This window comes from Spea bombifrons, chromosome 6, assembly GCF_027358695.1.
Source record: "Spea bombifrons isolate aSpeBom1 chromosome 6, aSpeBom1.2.pri, whole genome shotgun sequence".
NCBI classification, from domain to species: domain Eukaryota; kingdom Metazoa; phylum Chordata; class Amphibia; order Anura; family Pelobatidae; genus Spea; species Spea bombifrons.
The window spans coordinates 1210946-1230028 of NC_071092.1; the positions used below are offsets into that span (position 1 = coordinate 1210946).

Below are 19083 nucleotides of genomic sequence, written 5' to 3' on the forward strand. Positions count from 1 at the left end.
GATTCAATAAAATGTGACTTTGAGTTGAAATTAATTAACTTCTTTTAAGTATCGTCAGAGGAAAGTAACTCGACGGAAGCGAGAAACGATCGTATCAGAAATTATTTCCAGATAAAACCTTCATTTCCATTTCTGGGCATTCGCGGTCACCAATAATTTTATTTTTTATCTTACAGATAACCTTTTTTTTTTCCCAATTTTAATATTAAGTCTTTGGACACTCGAAATATCCGACTGCCGCAGCCGAGCTTTGATTGGACTTCGCACGTTAAAATAGTTATTTTGTTTGTTTAAAAACACTTTAATAAATAATGAATGAATGAGTGGTTTCGTTATTAATGATAACTTGGAGTGATAGAACTCATTGGAAACGTAGAGACAATTTATTGAAATGAACAATATCATTGTCTGCATGGTATTTTTTTATTGTGGCGAATCGTAGAGCAGGGCAAAATATTGAAAAATATCGAAAATGACTCTTGTGGGAAATCTGGGTTTTTCCCCGCTTCGCCAGTAACTCCGCAGAAGTGACCGTAAGGGGCAAAAGGAGGTGGAAATTGACTTTTTTTCCCCCTGAGATGTCCTGTATTTAGCATTTACAAACTTGTTTAAAGTACCCTTTTCATTGTGAAAAAAATATGACTTTCAATTAAAAATTGTTTAGATTATTTGTTTTTAAAAGCTTCAATTTCAAGAGTTTTTTGTATATTCAAAATTCATAATGAAATAGCTGTTTGGTGACAATAAACCCATGGGCCTTTATAATCACAATTACCAAAATGTTTAGGTTTAACGCTTAACAACCTGATTACTTTTCCATAAATGTTGTTTTGTGACCATAAATTCTGATATTTACATCAATTTTTTTTTCTGCAGAAATACAAAGAATTTGAGAAGGAGGTTTCCATAGAAGAAATCGACGGACTTCATCTCGTCAAAAAACTCGCCAAGGACATGGAAGAAATGTTCCACAAAAAGGCCGAAGCGGTCCGGGTTGGTATTATTATTTATAATAAACGATGTTCTAAGTAAAATGAGTTCCTCGAGTGCCGAAGAGTCACCCAAAAAATGCATTAATCTGGCGTTGAGCCAACGGACCTGTTTTGCGTGTCAGCATTCCATAGGTTGGGTTGAACCGGAAGGGTAATCATTACGTGATGTCACTTCCTGTTCAATCGTCTCGTTTTCTTGACAAGCCTCTTTAATAAAACTTGCCAAGAACAGTGTGATGCTGATTGGTGAGGAGCAATGGGCTAATGTTATGGTTATGTTTTGGTTCCGGTTGGTCCATCTTCTCGATGGGTTTCCATTGGTGTAGAATGCAGAATGGTTCCTGTCATTGGTGTAACGCGTCTGAGATGTTTAATGCTTTACTTCGTATTACCATGGGTTTTCTAGTTGTCTTCATCATGAGAAGGGCACAATACCTTATTTGAATTCAACTAAGTTGCTTCTGAGTAGACTCCAATTTCACCACAAATGGAAAAAAACCCAAGTAGCCATGAAAAAACGTATTGGTCTGATCCTTTATATGTGGACTCCACAGTGATGGCCGCCATTCTTGGTTTAGCCCCGGTAATTTTGCAAATGGGCCCAGGCCAATCTACTGTGATCGAGGTTCTAAATGTCCTTCAGAACTCACGGGTCAGAAGGTTCCTTGCCTTCCGTAGACCATTGTTACCCAACCTCGGATTTCTCTCTGCAACAAACCAACATGGAGTCCATTCCCAAAGCTTAGTTTCTGGAAGGATCCATTTCTCTTTATTGTCTGCGTGTTAGGAAATAGTACTCTAGCCGATCGCGTGTGACCGTAAACCCACTTAACATTTCCAAGTCGTCTTTACAAAGACGTGTTTGTTGTGTATTTATAGGTATTTTCGGGTGGCGGAATTATTCTGTCAGCTGAGATTTCTCGAGCTCCGTGTAAAGGGAGGGAAATGAAAGCGTTTGCTTCTAATGCTGTTTCTTCTGCATCTAGAAATAAACATTAATGTCAGACAAAGTGATGACAATTAACATAAGAGCTCCACGGCTCGGGATTTGTGCCTCGCATCTCTTAAAAGCAGATATTTCTGCTCCCAAAGCTTCCCTCCCTGTCTCTTTTATTAAGGCTTAATGTACAATCATAAATTGAGCATAAAAGCACGTTTCAGCACTTTTACCACAATCGTGTTGAATAACAGAAAAAAAAAAAATTTCTTCTGGAAATATTAACGCAAGTCTTTGAATTAAACCCGGATTTTTCTAAAGAGTTCCTTGAAACAACTGAAATAAACCTATTTTGTGCAATTATGCCTCAAAGCTCGGCTCATTGTTGAAATAAGACTTCAAACGAAAACCAATCGTATTTTTATATAAATATATATTTTCTGCCTGTTTACTTTTAACTGTGAGAGTACCGGGGCCGGGCGTGGGGGGGGGGTTAAAACTGCCAAAGAGAAGACAGAAAGATGTCATATACAGACAGAGCCCCCCAAAATCTATGCATCGGCGAAAAAGCATCTTTTGTGTTCTGGGGATGCTGGGTCTGCCACTTCTCTTCCCGTAACTTTGTGTTGGTTTGCGGAGACCTTCTGGTTTGCTATTGGCTGATGGGCCGGTCCATCTGATGTCATTATCAGATATTCTCTTAGTGCTCCAAGATAACCATCTGATGATGTCATGGTCTGACTCTGGAGGCTTATGAATGTAGTCCAGAAGAGGCAGGTAACTAAGACAACCATTGAATGATGTCATACTGTGGTTTCCTTAGTTACCATTGTATGATGTCATGTTCCAAAGGTATACATAGTAAAAAGGAGACAGATGAAGAAGGATGTAGCTCCATTCCACATTGGGCTAGGGGTACAGAGAGCGCAGTTAAAGCCGCCAACATCTCTGCGTTACACCGGTGTCTGCCGGTTTCCCATTTTGAACTCCACTGTTCCCCCATTTTACCCCCCATTCCGTCTGCCCTTGAGGCACCTGGGCTGATTCACTAAGTACGTGAAAGACACGGCTTCAGGCTGCAAACTCATCGCTTCTGAGAAGGATGCTGACTTTTAGTTATTTCCGCTCAGCCGCGCATGCAGATGTCCCCGTCCTGCGAAGAGGCTTTCTTCGCGTTGCCTGTTTGCAGATCGTTACCGGCATCGATTAAACTTTTATGATTGTTTTCACGAGAATGTTTGGGCTTCGCACGCCGGAACAAACAGCTTTTCTACAAGCAGCGCACGAAGCGTACATAAGGACAGGACCGAGCTAACGAACCCCCATGCCTTATTTATTACCCTTATCTGGGGCAGACTGAATTTTTCTATAATTATTCCATTTTGATTATTTTGTTATGAAATCTGTCCCTTTCCCCCCAGATCCTACACTAAATAACGGTATTTACAGATTAAAACAAGAAATATATTTATATTAGAATTTTATGTGCGGGATCTTTACTTCCCGTTCTCCGCATGTCTGCGATTATTCGTCTCCATCACCTCTCTCTCTCTCACTGTTAAGTTGCTGATTGTTTCTGATTGGTTGAGGCAATCCTGGAGATAAGTGAAGGGAGAGAGGCAGGAAAATGATCAGATAATGCTGGCTCTGCCACGGGCTGCCACCGACCTCAGCTTCTCCTGAGTGAAATCTCCCCAGAATAATGACGGCGATTGATAAGTAAAAAGCACGAGTTAAAGGTCATTTTAATAAGCACAATTATTTGCGTTAAAAGCTGCTTTGCCCTCGTTTGATCTCTTGTGTAATAAAGAGAATCTATAAAAATATTATTGGTCGCTAAAAACATGAAAGAAAGCAAATACCATTCCAAAAAATATTTATTAAATGTTATTTTTATATTCGCTGGTTATGCGCTGAATTCTTGCTTTGTTTCGTGTATTTATTGGTCGTTATTATTCTGGCAGCGACCCCGGAATCTGAATGTTTCTGCCTTTTATGCCTTTTTAGGTTTTTTTGCACTGGAAACATGAAACGCGTGTTTTTTTTAATGCTATAATTGCCGCCGCTCCACGCGTTTCCGAGTCCCCTTTGCAGCGGCGCGGCAGAAAGTAATTGCCGATGTACAGTAATTCAGTTTTGGGATTTTTTCGCAGTCCGGTTCCCCGACGCGGCTTAGCCCGGGAAGCCTGGGAATTGAAAGCTTTTTTATCACAAAAGTCCACGCGCAGCAGCCGCCTTCTCAAGGTGCTTTTCATTTCTGTTCTATTCTATCAAACGAACTCCGGGAAGCAAGTTTTGGGGGCGAAGTGGAAGAAAGTAGGTCTGGCGTCCTTCCCGCTCCGCTGGGTTCACTCGTCAGCGGTCTCCAGCGCCGTCTTATTTTTACTTCTAAAGGAAGATTTAAAAACAGAAGCCAAATTCAAAGGATTTTTCTGCTTTTTTTTGTTTTTAAATCTTCCTTTAGAAATAAATGCGCGATGCGATTGTTCAGCCAAGAAATAAGAATCCGTTGTAACGGCCGGAGATTTTTTGTTATCTTGAGACTTTGCGGCGAGGGGGCAGCGTAGAAACGGTTTTGTAAATACATTCATTTGCTAAGATTTCTATTATTTATGGAAATAATGTTTATCTCACGATGCTCAGCGTATCGCCCATACGGTCGGATTGCGCTTTTATGGTATATTAACCCCTTAACGACGACGCATTAACCCCTTAATGACAATGCATTGTTGGGAAGGGGTTAAGTAATCTACTGATATTATCTCTCATTATATGTACATCAATAAGGTTCCATGTTGAGATTTATTTAACCCCTTAAGCACAGGTTGGAAATTTATTTTCTGCATAGTACTCTGGGGCTCAGAGGGTTAAGCGCAGGAGGGGTATATAGCGCATGTTTTCATCTATGTTCCTGCTTCCCGTGTATTCCTGGGGGTCACAAAGGGCATCGTATTTCCAATATGTTTTCTGGGTGTATCTGAACGGATTCGGCACCCTGCGCGGCATGGGGTAGGACGCATCGCATCGAACCAATTACGTTTTATGCAGTCATTTGGCTTCCTTACTGCAGATTTCTGCTGGGAAGACGACAGCAAAGAGCTAAAATGCGATAAAATGTAAAGAAAATCCATAGAAAATCCATAATCTTCCCACAGAACGTGGAACGGCTCGAGGGCGGCGCAGAGACTTAATGTTGGGGGAATCAGAGGGTGCAATTCCCAGAGAAATCAAAACTTTTACAAGAAAAGGGAAGGAGCTGCAGGAAGATGAAATGTAAGGGGATTTTACTTTATTGAGAGGGTGGTAGATAAGTGGAACAGCCTCCCAGTAGAGGTGGTAGAGGCTAATACAGTGAGGGGATTAAACATGCATGGGATAGACATACGGCTCCTGAATCTAAGACGAGACCAACGACTGATTAAGGTTTGAGTCTTTATAGGAGGAGAAGCGGGCGACTAGACGGGGGCCGCCGGGGGCCGATCTGCCAGCGGGTTCTGGGTTTCTATGTTAACTGGGATGTATCAAAGCGACGTATACACCGGTGGAGGTTTGTTTGCTTAACATACCAGAGAGTGCAATAAAATATTTTCACTAAGTGGAACAGCAGCTTTAAATACCTGATTACTTTCTAATTATAATATAAATTGTCTAATTACGCAGCCTCCTGAAATATTCTGCAGAATTTAGGTTAAAGATAAAAAAGATTTCATTTTCGGCTCCTCCGAGGGCTCTCGGACGGGGGCCGGCGATCGCTATCGCGGGATTACGCTCGCGTCAATCATATTTATATCGTGGAGCGGTTTCCGCGATAATTCCAGGCAGAAATCTGCACGAAATTAATCACGGTATCGGAAACTTATTTTTAGGGGGAAACATTTAAAAATGTTTGTGGGTGGAAGAAAGCGATGGTGAATCAGCTAATTGCGTTTATAAATAGCGAGAAATGACAGAATCCGCCACGATAAAACAGAGGAAATTGTCTGTAATTGTTAATTGTTGTAAACAAATTAAAGGTTTTTTTCGGAGAATATTTAATTTGTATTTTTTTATGGGAATCGGTTGCCAGCTAAATGTAGCTGCTCTGCCTTCGCGCGTTATAAGGAGATAGCAGAGATCCTTACGAGCCCTAAAACTTTGAAGGATTTTGTGTAAAGATTTTCTTTGCGCCAACATGGCGGTTCAGGGAATGAGGGTAAAAACCAGCGATGCCCCCAGCTGCCCCCCCCTCATCGTCGGAGTCTGCATTGACTTAAAAGGCGAGCCGTGGCTTTAAGACACAGAGCGCCTGGAGATGACGTCCAAGTGCCTCCGCTATACAGAGTTACTTTGTAGCATTTAGCATTCTGTGGATCTCCCGGATCCGTCCCTTGCCTGTTAACTCTTTATGTGGAGGGTTTTGGGTGGGGTGAGGGGCATTAAGGTGTTTTCGGATAAGAGATCATCCTCTCGTCTCCTAGCCGCCTCGCCGTTCTGCCGCGATGGAGTCGGCCCATTCGATCCCCTGTAAGCGCTCTCAGAGGACAGACAATGCAAGCAAATTGCAATCAAAATTGTGTTGCGTGAGAGAGGTAAACATTTTCCAAACTGTACCATAAATTGTAGTCTGCTGATGATTCTGTTTCACCGAGAAGCTGAAATGACAGCAATCAATGGAGTACAAAGAGCGATTGCATGAATGCGCTGGCAAATAATATCATTCCTTACATTATTCTGCGATGCATTCGCCGGGGGAAGAAATACCACAATTTATAGCAACAAGAGAGAAAGTAATAAACGGAACAATGCGGCCAATGAATCGGCATTTCTTCCCTTCATGGAATAAAATAAAAGATGTAATTATACCCACAAGTGAACATAATTCGAAACTTCATACTCTGCCGGGCGCGTCGTCACACGGATACACGCTGTTACATGATAACCCTCCACGAGAGCGCTCTCCCCGACCCCGGGCTTCCGCTCTCCCCGTCCCCGGGCTTCTGCTCTCCCCGACCCCGGGCTTCCGCTCTCCCCGACCCCGGGCTTATGCTCTCCCCGACCCTGGGCTTCTGCTCTCCCCGACCCCGGGCTTCCGCTCTCCCCGACCCGGGCTTCCGCTCTCCCCGACCCCGGGCTTCCGCTCTCCCCGACCCGGGCTTCCGCTCTCCCCAACCCTGGGCTTCTGCTCTCCCCGACCCCGGGCTTCCACTCTCCCCGACCCTCTCTGCGACTTCCCCCCAAATCCATGCAGCATTTAGGTATCGAGGGTCGTGGAAGTGACTCATCTCCAGCTGGGTAGGAGAATAAAACCACTTGGATAATGCAAAGAAGAAAATGATGTCATTTTTGTTACAAACTCTGTTCTTGATGATGTGGGGATGCCGCAAGGACCGCGTGTCTTCTTCTGCGGTCTAAAAGTCTAAAAATCTCTCTTCAATACACAAGGGGGACCCAACGCCCGACGCTTCTTGGTGAAGATGCCTTTTTAGAGGTCAATATATAAAAATACCCCCCATGACACCATCCAGCATCACAGACTTTTATGAGGGACAGGAGAACACCGATGCCTATCATCCATCAAGCTCCCCCAAAGGGATATGTTACCCCTGCCTTCCCTCCAAACCCAAAAGGCCTGTTGGATGCTGGGGTCTCCTTGGTCTCCCCCGCTCATGGAAAGGGTTAGGACCACTGAAATCTTTCATAGAGGGAAGGGGCCACCCAGCTTGCGGGATGAATGCCGATTATTTCTGGGCAATGAGCCCTTGGTGCCGAGACGCTGCTGGGGTTTTATCCATCAAGTCCAATGAAAACCACTACCAGAAAGCCATTTAACCAATCAGATCTCACGAAAGCGGCCGCTCCTGGTGAGCTCAGGAATAGAAAGTGTAAAATGTCGCGTATGATTTGCACATAATTTGAGCTAAAACGGAAACTCCAAAATATCTCAAATCCTTGATCCGATTCGTCTATTTTTTTATTACAGAAAAAGTAAAGTTTTGGTAAAAGTAGAATTCCGCGCGCATTTCTTTCTTCTTTCTTTCGAGACGAACCTTCCCTTAATCAGGCTTATTCGGTGTCCGCATTTTCGCCCCCTTTTGAAGCATCCGCGGTAATTATGTTTGGAATTCCATCTCCTTCCGATAATTTTTTCACAACTTTCATGTTTCATCCAATTGCACATCTCATTTTCCTTTTATCTTGTTTGGACCTTCGGGTTGCCATGGTAACCGGCTCGTATTATTAAAGAGGGGGAACAATTTTGGTTGCTAGCTAATTTGTCCTTTTCTATTTAGTGTCTTGGATTTTCTGAAAGAAAAAGAAAATCAGCGTAAGAAGCGTAAGAAATATAGATATTTGTAAATTGTTAATTTTTCAAGTAAAATGTAAAGCATCATGGAGGTCAGTTGCTAAAATGTATCGTATTTACCGACCAGATGATATAATTGGATGTGTTATGAAAATGTCCCGCACGGGGCGTATAATGAGCGTATTTGGTGTTTGTGGGATAAAAAAATGTAATTTTAAAGAATTTATAGAGATAAGTGAGTGGGAATCCCAGAAATTAGTTCTCCTCATTGGGAAAAAGAAGGAACTTGCGATGTCTTCAAAGGGCCGTGATGGACAGGACGGGCTTCTGTAACATCCCTTGGTCTCTTTCCCATGAACGTTTATTATTATAATATCCGCTTTCGCTCTCCGCCGACAGTTTCTTATTCAAATCAGAATGCGGGAAGCCGATTGAGAAGATGATTTACGCTCTCGTGTATCTGAGATGTAAATCCTAACCTCAAACAGCGGCGAGTCGAAGCGTTACATCCCGCGGTACCTGCCATTTATTTAGACGCCGCCGCCGTGAAACATCAGGTGCGCGGAACGCGACAAACAGCTATTTGTTCTCATATATTCATAACTTTTGGATGTCTCCAATTTATGGAGTGCACAAATCTTCTTGATTTATGGTCTCCAGCGCCTGCTCCCTCATGCGGCGGAGAGACCGTGGTATCCGGGCATCGCAAAGCACGGATCTGGAATCTGAACGAAGCTAAACCGGGGGATCCAGTAACAGAAGAGTATTTTAACCCCAGACGCCGTCACTGATTTCGTTTTTTAAGGATTTAAAAAAAATATTTTCAAAAAGATTCCGTCCTTTACTCCTCGTCCCGCTAGCATTTCATGTAACGTCCATTTCATGGCACAGGAACTCCTGAGCACACAAAAAGGATCTCCCTGATACCTCATACCATGGGACGATTTTGGGCCAAACGGCCAAACTGGGGTTCAAAGCCCCCCAAAACACTTGAGTTTGATAATCTATCCTTTGCTAACTGTTTCCACTCAGGGCTGTTTAACCGATACAGTTTATGAAGCGTATATCTAAACATCGCAGAACCCTGGCAGATGTCTCCCCATCCCTTCGATGGCCAAGGAGAGTCAGTGCCGCGTCTCTCATGCATTAGAATCGTCTTCCCTTCCTTCTCAGTCTTTGGAAGATAGACGGAGGATATCTCGTAACTGCAGCTCAGAGATCATCGCTGAAGCACGTCGGCTCAACAGCATTTACATTTCATTGTCTCGCTCACGGAGGGTTTTTTTTTGATGTTTTGGTTAAATATCAGTGCATTCGAGACGTGGATCCTCCATATAACACTGATAGTAACCACATCTGGCAGGAGAGGAGGATCATGGGAACGCCCAGGCATTCCGGACCACTGTAGAAAAAATGGTCAACATAAAAGTATGGTGTCCCTCTGTGACTATTTTTTTTTTGGGGGGGGCCACATAGAATAGATACATGTGTATCTGCTCTATCTGACGATGAAGAAAGCTGCCTGCGTGGACAAACTGGAAAAAAGCGAGATAAGAGCCAAACCAGAGCCAGGCCAGGTTCCCTGCAGACAACAGAAGCTCCTACATTGGGATGAGCGGGCGAGGAGTCTGTCTCACGGACGTTCCAGGTCTCGTCCAGCTCCAGTTGGCATCCATTAATAATATCCAACCCAACCAGGAAAATGGCCTTCATCTGCCTTCAACGAGTCCTTGGCCAGTCCCAGCCTCTGACACCATTAATAGTTCAGCTGTGAGGACGCGTTGTTCATCTTGAGACTGTTGCATGCGCTGTCTGCCTGTGACAGCCGACGGGACGTTAAAAACCACGGCTTGCCAATAGAACTCTCATTGCGTCAACACAACACCTGGCCGTCTCGACCAATCAGCATAGGGTACATTTAATTATCCAATAAAACTCTTCTGCGGGGATCTCTCTCATCTGTAACCAACCGAATGCCTCGCAGGGTGAAATAGAATTCACGCTCTTCTTAAAAATAATCTTTATTTTATTAAAAGAACCAAGGGTTATATTTAATGCTTTATATATTCAGCTTTAAACCACATGGTGCCATTTTATGGTCCTTTTTTATTACACTTTATTTCACATAAAAATCTGTAACATTTTTAAACAGTATTACCAGGTCCTTTTTATCTTTCGCAGATACTTCCAAGCTTTAAAAGAGACGATATTAGCCGGCCGGGGTCACCGCAAAGACATTGCTGATATCATATTTCATACTTAATAAATCTTTATTGGTGTCAAGTTCTAACCTTGAATTTATACCGTGAATGATAACTTGGCAGCTTATGTTGGGCGTACCTGCGCGATCCGGCCAGAATCACGCGAAACCAAACAAGGAATCGCTAGAGAACTATCAAAAAGATTGGAAACCCCGACATTTATAGACTTTTATTTTTTTCCTGTGAAAAGTATAGCGTAATACGCCTGAAGAAGAGACCCAGATAGTCTCAAAAGCTCGCAATTCATTCGCCAATAAAAGTATCATCTTTATTAAATTATTTTTTTTCAAAAATTCTCCGTCTCCTCATCGACATTATTCTCCATTTTTTAACAGCCAAATATTCCGGACTTTGTTATAAAAATTAGCTATTTTTTTGTTATAAATATATTTTTGATATATTACACATTATTTTCCTCCCTTTGTGGTGTTTTAATACATGACGCTGTTTGAAGACCGTAGCGAGTGAGCATCTGTTCCAATTCAAAGTCTCTCGATAGGCGCCGACAGTCCCCGGTGATATTAAAACCCCATAGACCCCCCCATAAGGAAAATAACGCGGATAAAAGATTAGACAGAGCGTCTTTCACTTTACAGAATCGGCACATCTGCCCCGAACCGACGGATTTCTGAAACGTTTCCTGGGTGAATTTAATTCTCAGTTTATTCTACGGCCTGATTTGCAAACGTTAATATTTTGCGCTTGGCAGCTGGCGGTCTCGCAAAATGAAAAAATACAGATGTCTATCCTTAGAAAGAGCCGACCCCCTCCGTGAGAATCCATTCCAACAGAATAAAAATGTAAAAAAAATGAGGTGGATTTAAACGATTTTTGTCTGTAAACCAGAAACTTAAAAAATATATAAAAAAATAATGCACAAATTAGACCAAATTAATTATTTACTGCTTGAGGTCACTTGTGATAATTTTACCCTAAACCATAAATCTTTCTATTCTGATTGAAATTGAAAGGACCCGGGATGATACTTTTAATATTTTTATCTATCGAGGAATTCATTTAATTGCTCGCTATCGTTTGATTAATTATTCCTGATTTGTCGGTAAATTATTTTCTTAAGATGAATTAAATTGATTTTTTTAGGAATGGGGATCGTTTATTCATTTTACCTGCGTGCTGGCGAGAGACAACGCGATTCCGTAACTGTTCTAAACATTTGAGGAGCAGTCTGGCTGTTTAAGTTGTTTGGAAATACATATTTTCGTGTAGTTAACCCCTGATGTGCTTGTAAGTGGATAACGATGTCTCTTTCCGCTGTTTTGTCGGAGAATTTAAAGGAACCTCATCACGTGACGAATGAAGTAAACATCCATACACTGTGATATCATTTTCAAGTTATTATATATAATGACCAATAAAGAATTTATTGCATACCCAGCCAATAACACCTATCTGCGGCATAAATATTGGGTTTTTTAAGAAAAACTTTCCCTATTATCATTATCTGCGATGTATGCGTCGTATCTCTTGAAATCGAACAGCCGTCCCATTCTGCGATCTGGGAGTAGGAGTCCCCGACGCGTTTGCTCAATGCAGTTGACAAAGAGTTAAGCATGAAAGACATATTAGAGCGAGCGCGTCATGGAACACGGGACGCGCCGGGATTCTGGGTAATATATAGCAGACACTACAGCTATGATTGCATTGTTAATAAAAGTCATAATTACAGCTCCCAATCCACATAAAACAGCATCGCGGCTCCGATAACCTTCATGCCGAAATTGCTTTTTACTTAATTCAGCCAGGAGATGACAGAGGCGTTATTGTGTATTAAGGCTTCTGGCCGGTCACGTTCCATGCCGCATAATTAATAGATTCGGGGGATTGCTGACAACGACTCGTGGATTAGTTACTTCAGAGAAGGTGCGATGGGTCGCGTATTGGGTGTTGAGTAGGCCACTCGAGTTAAAGCGGTAGTTGGCACAAATATCAGAACCACAATCACCGACGGATGTTTTATGAAATAAGGAACACGTCAAAGACCTGATTCTTAGCTTTTTGTCCTCGAAACAATTAGATTTTCAATGTCTTTTGTTCCTGCCGTGAGTCAGAGGTGCTAACGTCAGCGAAGGCTCTCTCGACCAATCCCAGACACTGTTCATTCAAAGATGGATCCCTTGACCAATCCCTGATGCTCTTTTTTCAAGGAAGGATCCATTGACGATCCAGGCGCCGTTCATTCAAGAGAGGGATCCCTTGGCCAATCCCTGATGCTGTCATTCAAGCACAGCTTCATTCAGGGACCGCACCTGTCAGCCAATCACAGCAGCTATTGTTCAAAGACCTCGACCAAGTCAAACTCACATTATTTAGACCAGCAGACTGAAAAAGTGTCAGTTATTGGCGCCATTGCTGCCCATTTCATACAAAGCGCGATATGTTTTGTTATAAAGGAGGAATGCATTAGATATTTCTCCTATTTATTCTCTTTCTCTCTTTGAATTTATTGAATTTTCTGTATATTATAATTACATTTTTTTTGTGTCTAACGGACATTATCTAATGCATGAAAAGACAACCTGCTTCGTTACTTCAGAAAGAAACCCCGTCATATAATAATAATAACACAAAACCCTATTTTATTCTCCGGGATAAATGACGGAATGACCGGTTTTCCGCCCGTGGGGCAAAATTGTCTTTTTGAGGACTTTTTGAAACGCTGCGAATGATCGAGGTCTTAATGTACAAAATGTTACCGAAGCAAATTACTGCTTCTCTTAGCCCCATGCTGGCTGCTGCCGTTAAAAAGAGCCAGTTTGGACCCATTTTGGTCCATTAGCGATTCCATTACTGTAATGAGATATAATTAAAATATTTCGCTGTCCTTACCTTTAGCCGAACTCTTTGATCTTTGTGCGATTTACTTTTAAAGCCTCGCCATTCAGTTTTTTTTTTTTTTTTAAAAACAACTTTACAACTAAAAATTTAGAGCCTGAGACAAACTTTCAAGTATTTAGTGGATAAGGATCTGCTTTTTTGGCTCATTTTTGGATACCGCTTCCTAGAGTTGGAATTCAACAAGTTCTAAGTAATGTTTCTGTAATAACTTTCAGATACTTTCTCCCGGAGCATTTCTCATTCCACGGCCAACGAAAGACCACTGACTTTTTGGGTCACTTAAGGGACTTTCTTCTTTACGTTTGGGGCTACCGAGTTTAGAGTCTTTAATCATTCTTACCTTCAAATTGGGCTAATTTATATTAAAATATTAAACAGCCTCCATCTTTCCTGAATAGTTTAAAAATCTGATTTTTTTGTATTTTAAATGGTGATATTTTATAAGAAGCTCTTTATTGCCTGGCACAGACTATGTTTTAAAATGTCTCCCGTATATTTTTATCCCACGTTTTCTGAAGCGTCGGTGACATTTTCTTTCCTTTGGGCAAATTGCAAACACTTTGTGGCTTTTCGACAAATCAGCGCAACTGCAGGAGGGAACGTTAAAGTTTGTAGAAGTTCTGGAAAGTCGTTTTTCGGTGGCTTTGGCTTAACCTCTACTTGTGACATCACAGCGCAAGCAACAACCCTATCTGCATCCTATGGGTCACGGTGCGGACATCATCACTCCTGTGTAACACAAGCTTCGCTTTCCACCGTTTACAGAATACCGGGGGAAATTGCGACGAGGCGAATGAAATTGTTACAAATTAACCGGAGATCTTAAATCCTGGAAACCGCGTTGAGAATTTAGAAATGTGACAGGACTGGCTTTAAAACTCAACGGAGATCTTAATAATTTGATCGAGCTTCATGATTACCGTTCGGCTATTAAAGCTTTAAGGAGATCTCGGTTGCCGTTACAAGTCTTGGCAGCTCCTGCACAGATGTTGATATTTAATTACGGCATCAAATATTAAACATGTTTGTTTCTCTAGCTGGCGGAAATCAGCCTTTAAACGCTGCGTGTCGGGGTTTTCAGAGGCTCGAGGCTGGTGGTCTCCTATTCACAGTTTGGTTTAGAATCCGGAAAGTTTGTTCCGACCTAAACTAACACGAACCCCCCCCCCCGTTATACTCCCGAGTCTGAGCGACACTCTGGTAAAACCGGACACCATTTTATTTCATTCTCAACCTAAACGAGGAGGTGAAAGAATGAAATATTTCCCTGCGTTCCGCCATTAGAAAGTGCCTCTGACCTGTTGCGGAGTCCTGCTTGTTCACGCGGCCGGGCGATGATACTCCGCACCGTCCTGCCTGCTGACGCTCCTAAACCTTTGGCGCATTTTTATTACCCCACTAAAGATTCATTGAGCTGGTTCAGGAGGCGTTGATTAGCGCAGACAGCTGTCACGGATAAACCGAGCCTGTCACCCACTCAACAGTCAAAACAGCAATTTCAAATACTTTATTCATCTGCGATTCATAGAGGAGTTTAGCAGTCAGCGTGATCTTAATTCTCCTAAGATATAAATCTTCATTTAACTGATAACGTTCCATCTTGTGGGCGAAGATCAACAGGAGAAATATGGGTTACGCACTCGCTGCGTACGTTAAATATAATAATTCATTTCTCGATGGCTGAAATCTTGCTCATTGATAGGTATTTTTATTAACGTTTTATCATCTGGGTTGTGTGAAGCTGGGCGAGGAACCATCTGAGTAATTCATATTCTGACGATATGGTCGGATATAATGTATCGAAGCAAAGTGCTACATTTACTCCTTTCGCGGGATCCACTGTGATATTTTGTAGCAGCTGCCTCACTTTGTACTCGTAGCTTTGGAACTGGAAAGCCAAGGATTGCGTTTTTTCTGCCCGGAACGTGTTTTCGGTTTCCAATGCTCTGTCACGCTGGCTGAGTTTATGCGGGATTCCGTTAATCAGGTTGTTCAGAGTCTGGTCAGAGATTTGTTCGGAACTCAGAGAGGAGACTGGCTCAGAATACCGTTCCCGAACTCCATCGCTTTCCCCGTTAGTCGTTAGAATTGAATGCATTCATTCATGCACATAACGTTATATATTCCTATCCGGTACACAACGTATGGAAAGAAATCCCTTTTCAGAATTTGGTGATAAATCTGTGTATCAAGCGGTTAACCCTTTGCTATTTGATCTACGCAACCGACAAGAGTTTTCAGGAAGTACATAACCGCTAAATCGCAAACTGTCGAGGGACCGATGTGACCTTTTATTGGGTTTTTGTTGAATCACGAACAGGGAGTTAAGCTGTTTTAATTGGAATTTTTCTCGCTGTAAACAGAAAGTGGGATTAATTGATATCGTAGTGGCCTGAAGAGCTCAGTCCCCATAGAGGACGTTTTCCAAGCTGTGTAATTTAGTTGAATAAATAACACATTGAGCTCTGGAGTTTTATAGAATTGCAGTTTAAACACAAACCTCTTTTTCGAGCCGCTGAGCCGAGCTGTCTGCGGATCTCTTGTCTTGTGACCTGATTATCAGGATGGGATCTTTCTTCCTCCATGGGGGGCAAATGCATTAAAAATGGCTGAAAATGTTGCTGCCGTCTCATGTGGAGCCACCCTAAAGGGGATCTTTTTTAGCTAAAATTAATATTTTTCCGCCACCTTGATAAAAATGGCGGCCCTATTGCAAGCATGAGATGGGTCGGTGGCAGGAGCATGGGGTGGTGGGATGGAGCATCTCAAAGGAGATATCTTTTAGGTTTCTACCGGGCCCCAAGATTTCTGAAGGCGCCCCGATCGGCAGACAGGCAATAAAAGGCTAAATCCATAAATTACGGAAAAAGGAAGTGATTTATACAAAAATTTACTCACACCAAATAATCTCACGTTTTGGAGAAATGCAGCTAGTTTTACGACCCCCCATGACTGCAAATAATTTGGAAATCTGTTGATTGTGTTTTTTTAGGTAATCGGTTTTATGCAGTGTAACGGGATGCACATTAATTGCATCATTTGTATCTTATGGTAATTTGAGTGTTTGTGACGCGGTTGTGTTGCCGATAATGTCTTTATAACGCCGCAGATTGTTGCGTTACGGATATTTTCGCTGCATTTGTTGGGTTTTATCAGATCTGTAAGTAAACAGTCGCGGCCTCTTATTTATAGCCAAGCCTGTGTTTTTAGCAGTATCTCTCCAAATGCGTAATTATAGGTCATTAGGCGCTATGTTACACCACGGCTTGATGAATCAGGAGGACTGGCTTAGCTTCGTCTGGCAGCAGAAAAACATATTTTTTTTCTCTCCTCAATGACAACAAACGGCGTCTGATTAATGCGATTTCCTGGTGCTCGTCTTCTGTTTTACAATATTTGGTACAAATCGGATGATTCACTTTTAGTTAATGACTCACTGAGCTCTATTTCAATCTTTTTTTTATACCAAGAAATACTTTTTTTCCACATAAACAATGTAACACTTTTTCCCTTTCTTTAATGTTTTTTTGTAGTGTTGAGTTTGAAAGTCGTCTCCAATTAGGGAATTAACCGAAAAGCATATTGGCATTTAGATGTGTATTTTTTTTTATATCTTAGAAGAAGAAGACGTCATAAGAACAAAATCCTTCCCAAACTTGACTAGAAGCGTTAATAAGTGTTAATAAGTCACCCCCAGCCCATGCGCAGAAATCAGGACACGTTCCTGAAGCCTGGCAATCATCTGCCAACGTTCTTCAGAAACAGCAGAGATTTCCGCAGGACCACCTTCCGGAGATAAAGTTATGCCGGCCACGAATATCGATAGCCTTTTATATGCATAGAAGCAGCCTGAGTCTCTGAAGGGTAAGAAAGGATCATCCTTTGGAGGCCGTTCTAGGTCACCATAGCCTCGGAGAAGACCTGAAACCCTCGTAAAGCGAAACCACAGGTTTTGGACCTTTTTTGTTAATGAGTTTTTTTATAAAAATAATTGTGTGACTTACATAAGATATTTACAAAAATTATGGCACCTGATTGTTCTGAATGATCATCAAACATTCTCGAGAAGGTATTAGAAAGACCATTGTTCTTCTGTCCGAAGGAATCAGGGCCCTCTGAGCCGAACGTCACCCCGCGGCATGAAAAATCCACTTTTAACCTTTCAAGTTTAACGTAATTTATTAAAAGAAAATAAGAGAAAGTTCTGAGTAACAAAAGCCTCCAAAAGTTCCCGGAATACTTTTATTCTGTAACCACTGAGAATTCTTCTTTCCTTTTTATTGTCAGAAGGTTTTCCCTCCGTTGGCATTTGCTGAGAACGCCAGACGGTTACTTTACTGTTATTTAAGGGGCGTCTCGTACTTTTGACATTTAGAGAAGACATTCTGAGTGGAAATGCATTATTCACGCGAGCTGTAAATTGGACGTCTGATGAGGAGTTGCTGGAGTTTTGCGATGTGCGAGAGGCGGTGATTGTTCACCGGAATTTAAGGATTCTGTAAATAATTACCTTTTTTATAAATTATAGACAATGCACTAGAAGTGTGGACTTTATGGGGCAAAATGTCTTCATTGGGAGAGACGGTTCTTATAAACGGCTTGGCTTGACATTATTCAAAGCTTCCAGACAAAACTCTACATCTTCTCGTCCCTGGTCAGCTTATAGGCCTAAAATACAGTCTTTTTTACCAAAATGTGATGTTTTTCTGTGAAATAAGCCTGGAGGAACCAGAGAGATCGTCTTAGCGTAATGCTGAGGTGGATGGAAGGGATGGGACCTTGTTGGCCAGGAGCCGGCGTAGTCAAAAGTAGAATAAGAAAAGATTAAAGAGCCACTAAAGGCCCGATCTCTACATCTTCAAAAGGCTGAGGCTCTTTGCCCTTTGGAAACCAGGACACCACGCAGATTTAACCCTTTGTGTGTATAGCTGATTTTGTCCTTCCCACTGAACTTTTTACCATCAATAAACATAAAACACATTGATGACCTCAGCGCATAATTCTGCTTTCATAACGACCAGCGATGATCTACGCTTTCCATTCCAGCAGAACAACGGAAGCGACTTAATAAATGATGAATCGATATCGCATCATACCGGCAATAAACATCACTATGAATTACCCTTACATCATTATCTTACAGTAATCAATGGCTCAGCGCGTCGTAATATGATTGATGAGCCGGACTCTATGGCTGGAGTGAGATCAATAACTTTCTGTACGCACCGAAACATGAAGTTTTATTTGATGGTAAAAACCTCTGTAATTTTAACCTATAGAAGCCGCGTCGGTTATCGATTCCTGTGCTGCGTTCGGGGAATTAGGAGCAGTTTAGGTGGAAATGTAATTAATTCTCGCTACTCATTATGCTTCGTGTTAATCACACATTGAGGATTATGGGGTCCGGTTGTGAGATTATTAAAGAAATGAGTGCACTTGAAGACCCCTGGGATTGACGGCGTTTCTCTTTGAGGCGTAACTTTTGCTCCCCTCGGTTTACGAGTTTCGTTGACTCCTCTATAGCTGAATTTCGCTAATTCCCGTTTCTGTCTTTCCTTCAGAGACTCGTCGAAGCTGCCGAAGAAGCCCACCTGAAACATGAATTTGATGCCAACCTGCAGGTAAGACTTTCTCCGATACGCGTACTTTACTTCAGGTGGACCAAAGCATTGTGGGAAAATAAAATAACACAAACAAATGCTTTTTTTATATATATATTCAAGAATTATTCATTTCTATCTCCCGAGAAAATTA

The 19083-nt window shown here is 42.0% G+C and overlaps 1 protein-coding gene across 1 annotated transcript in view; it reads left to right on the plus strand.

Moving 5' to 3' along the window:
* Nucleotides 1-19083, plus strand: part of CACNA2D3 (calcium voltage-gated channel auxiliary subunit alpha2delta 3) — a 197770-nt gene that overhangs the window by 34595 nt on the left and 144092 nt on the right. Inside the window, exons 4-5 of the mRNA XM_053470058.1 lie at nt 877-993; nt 18891-18950. Coding sequence (XP_053326033.1) covers nt 877-993; nt 18891-18950 — 177 coding nt within the window. The remainder of the gene's footprint in view (nt 1-876; nt 994-18890; nt 18951-19083) is intronic.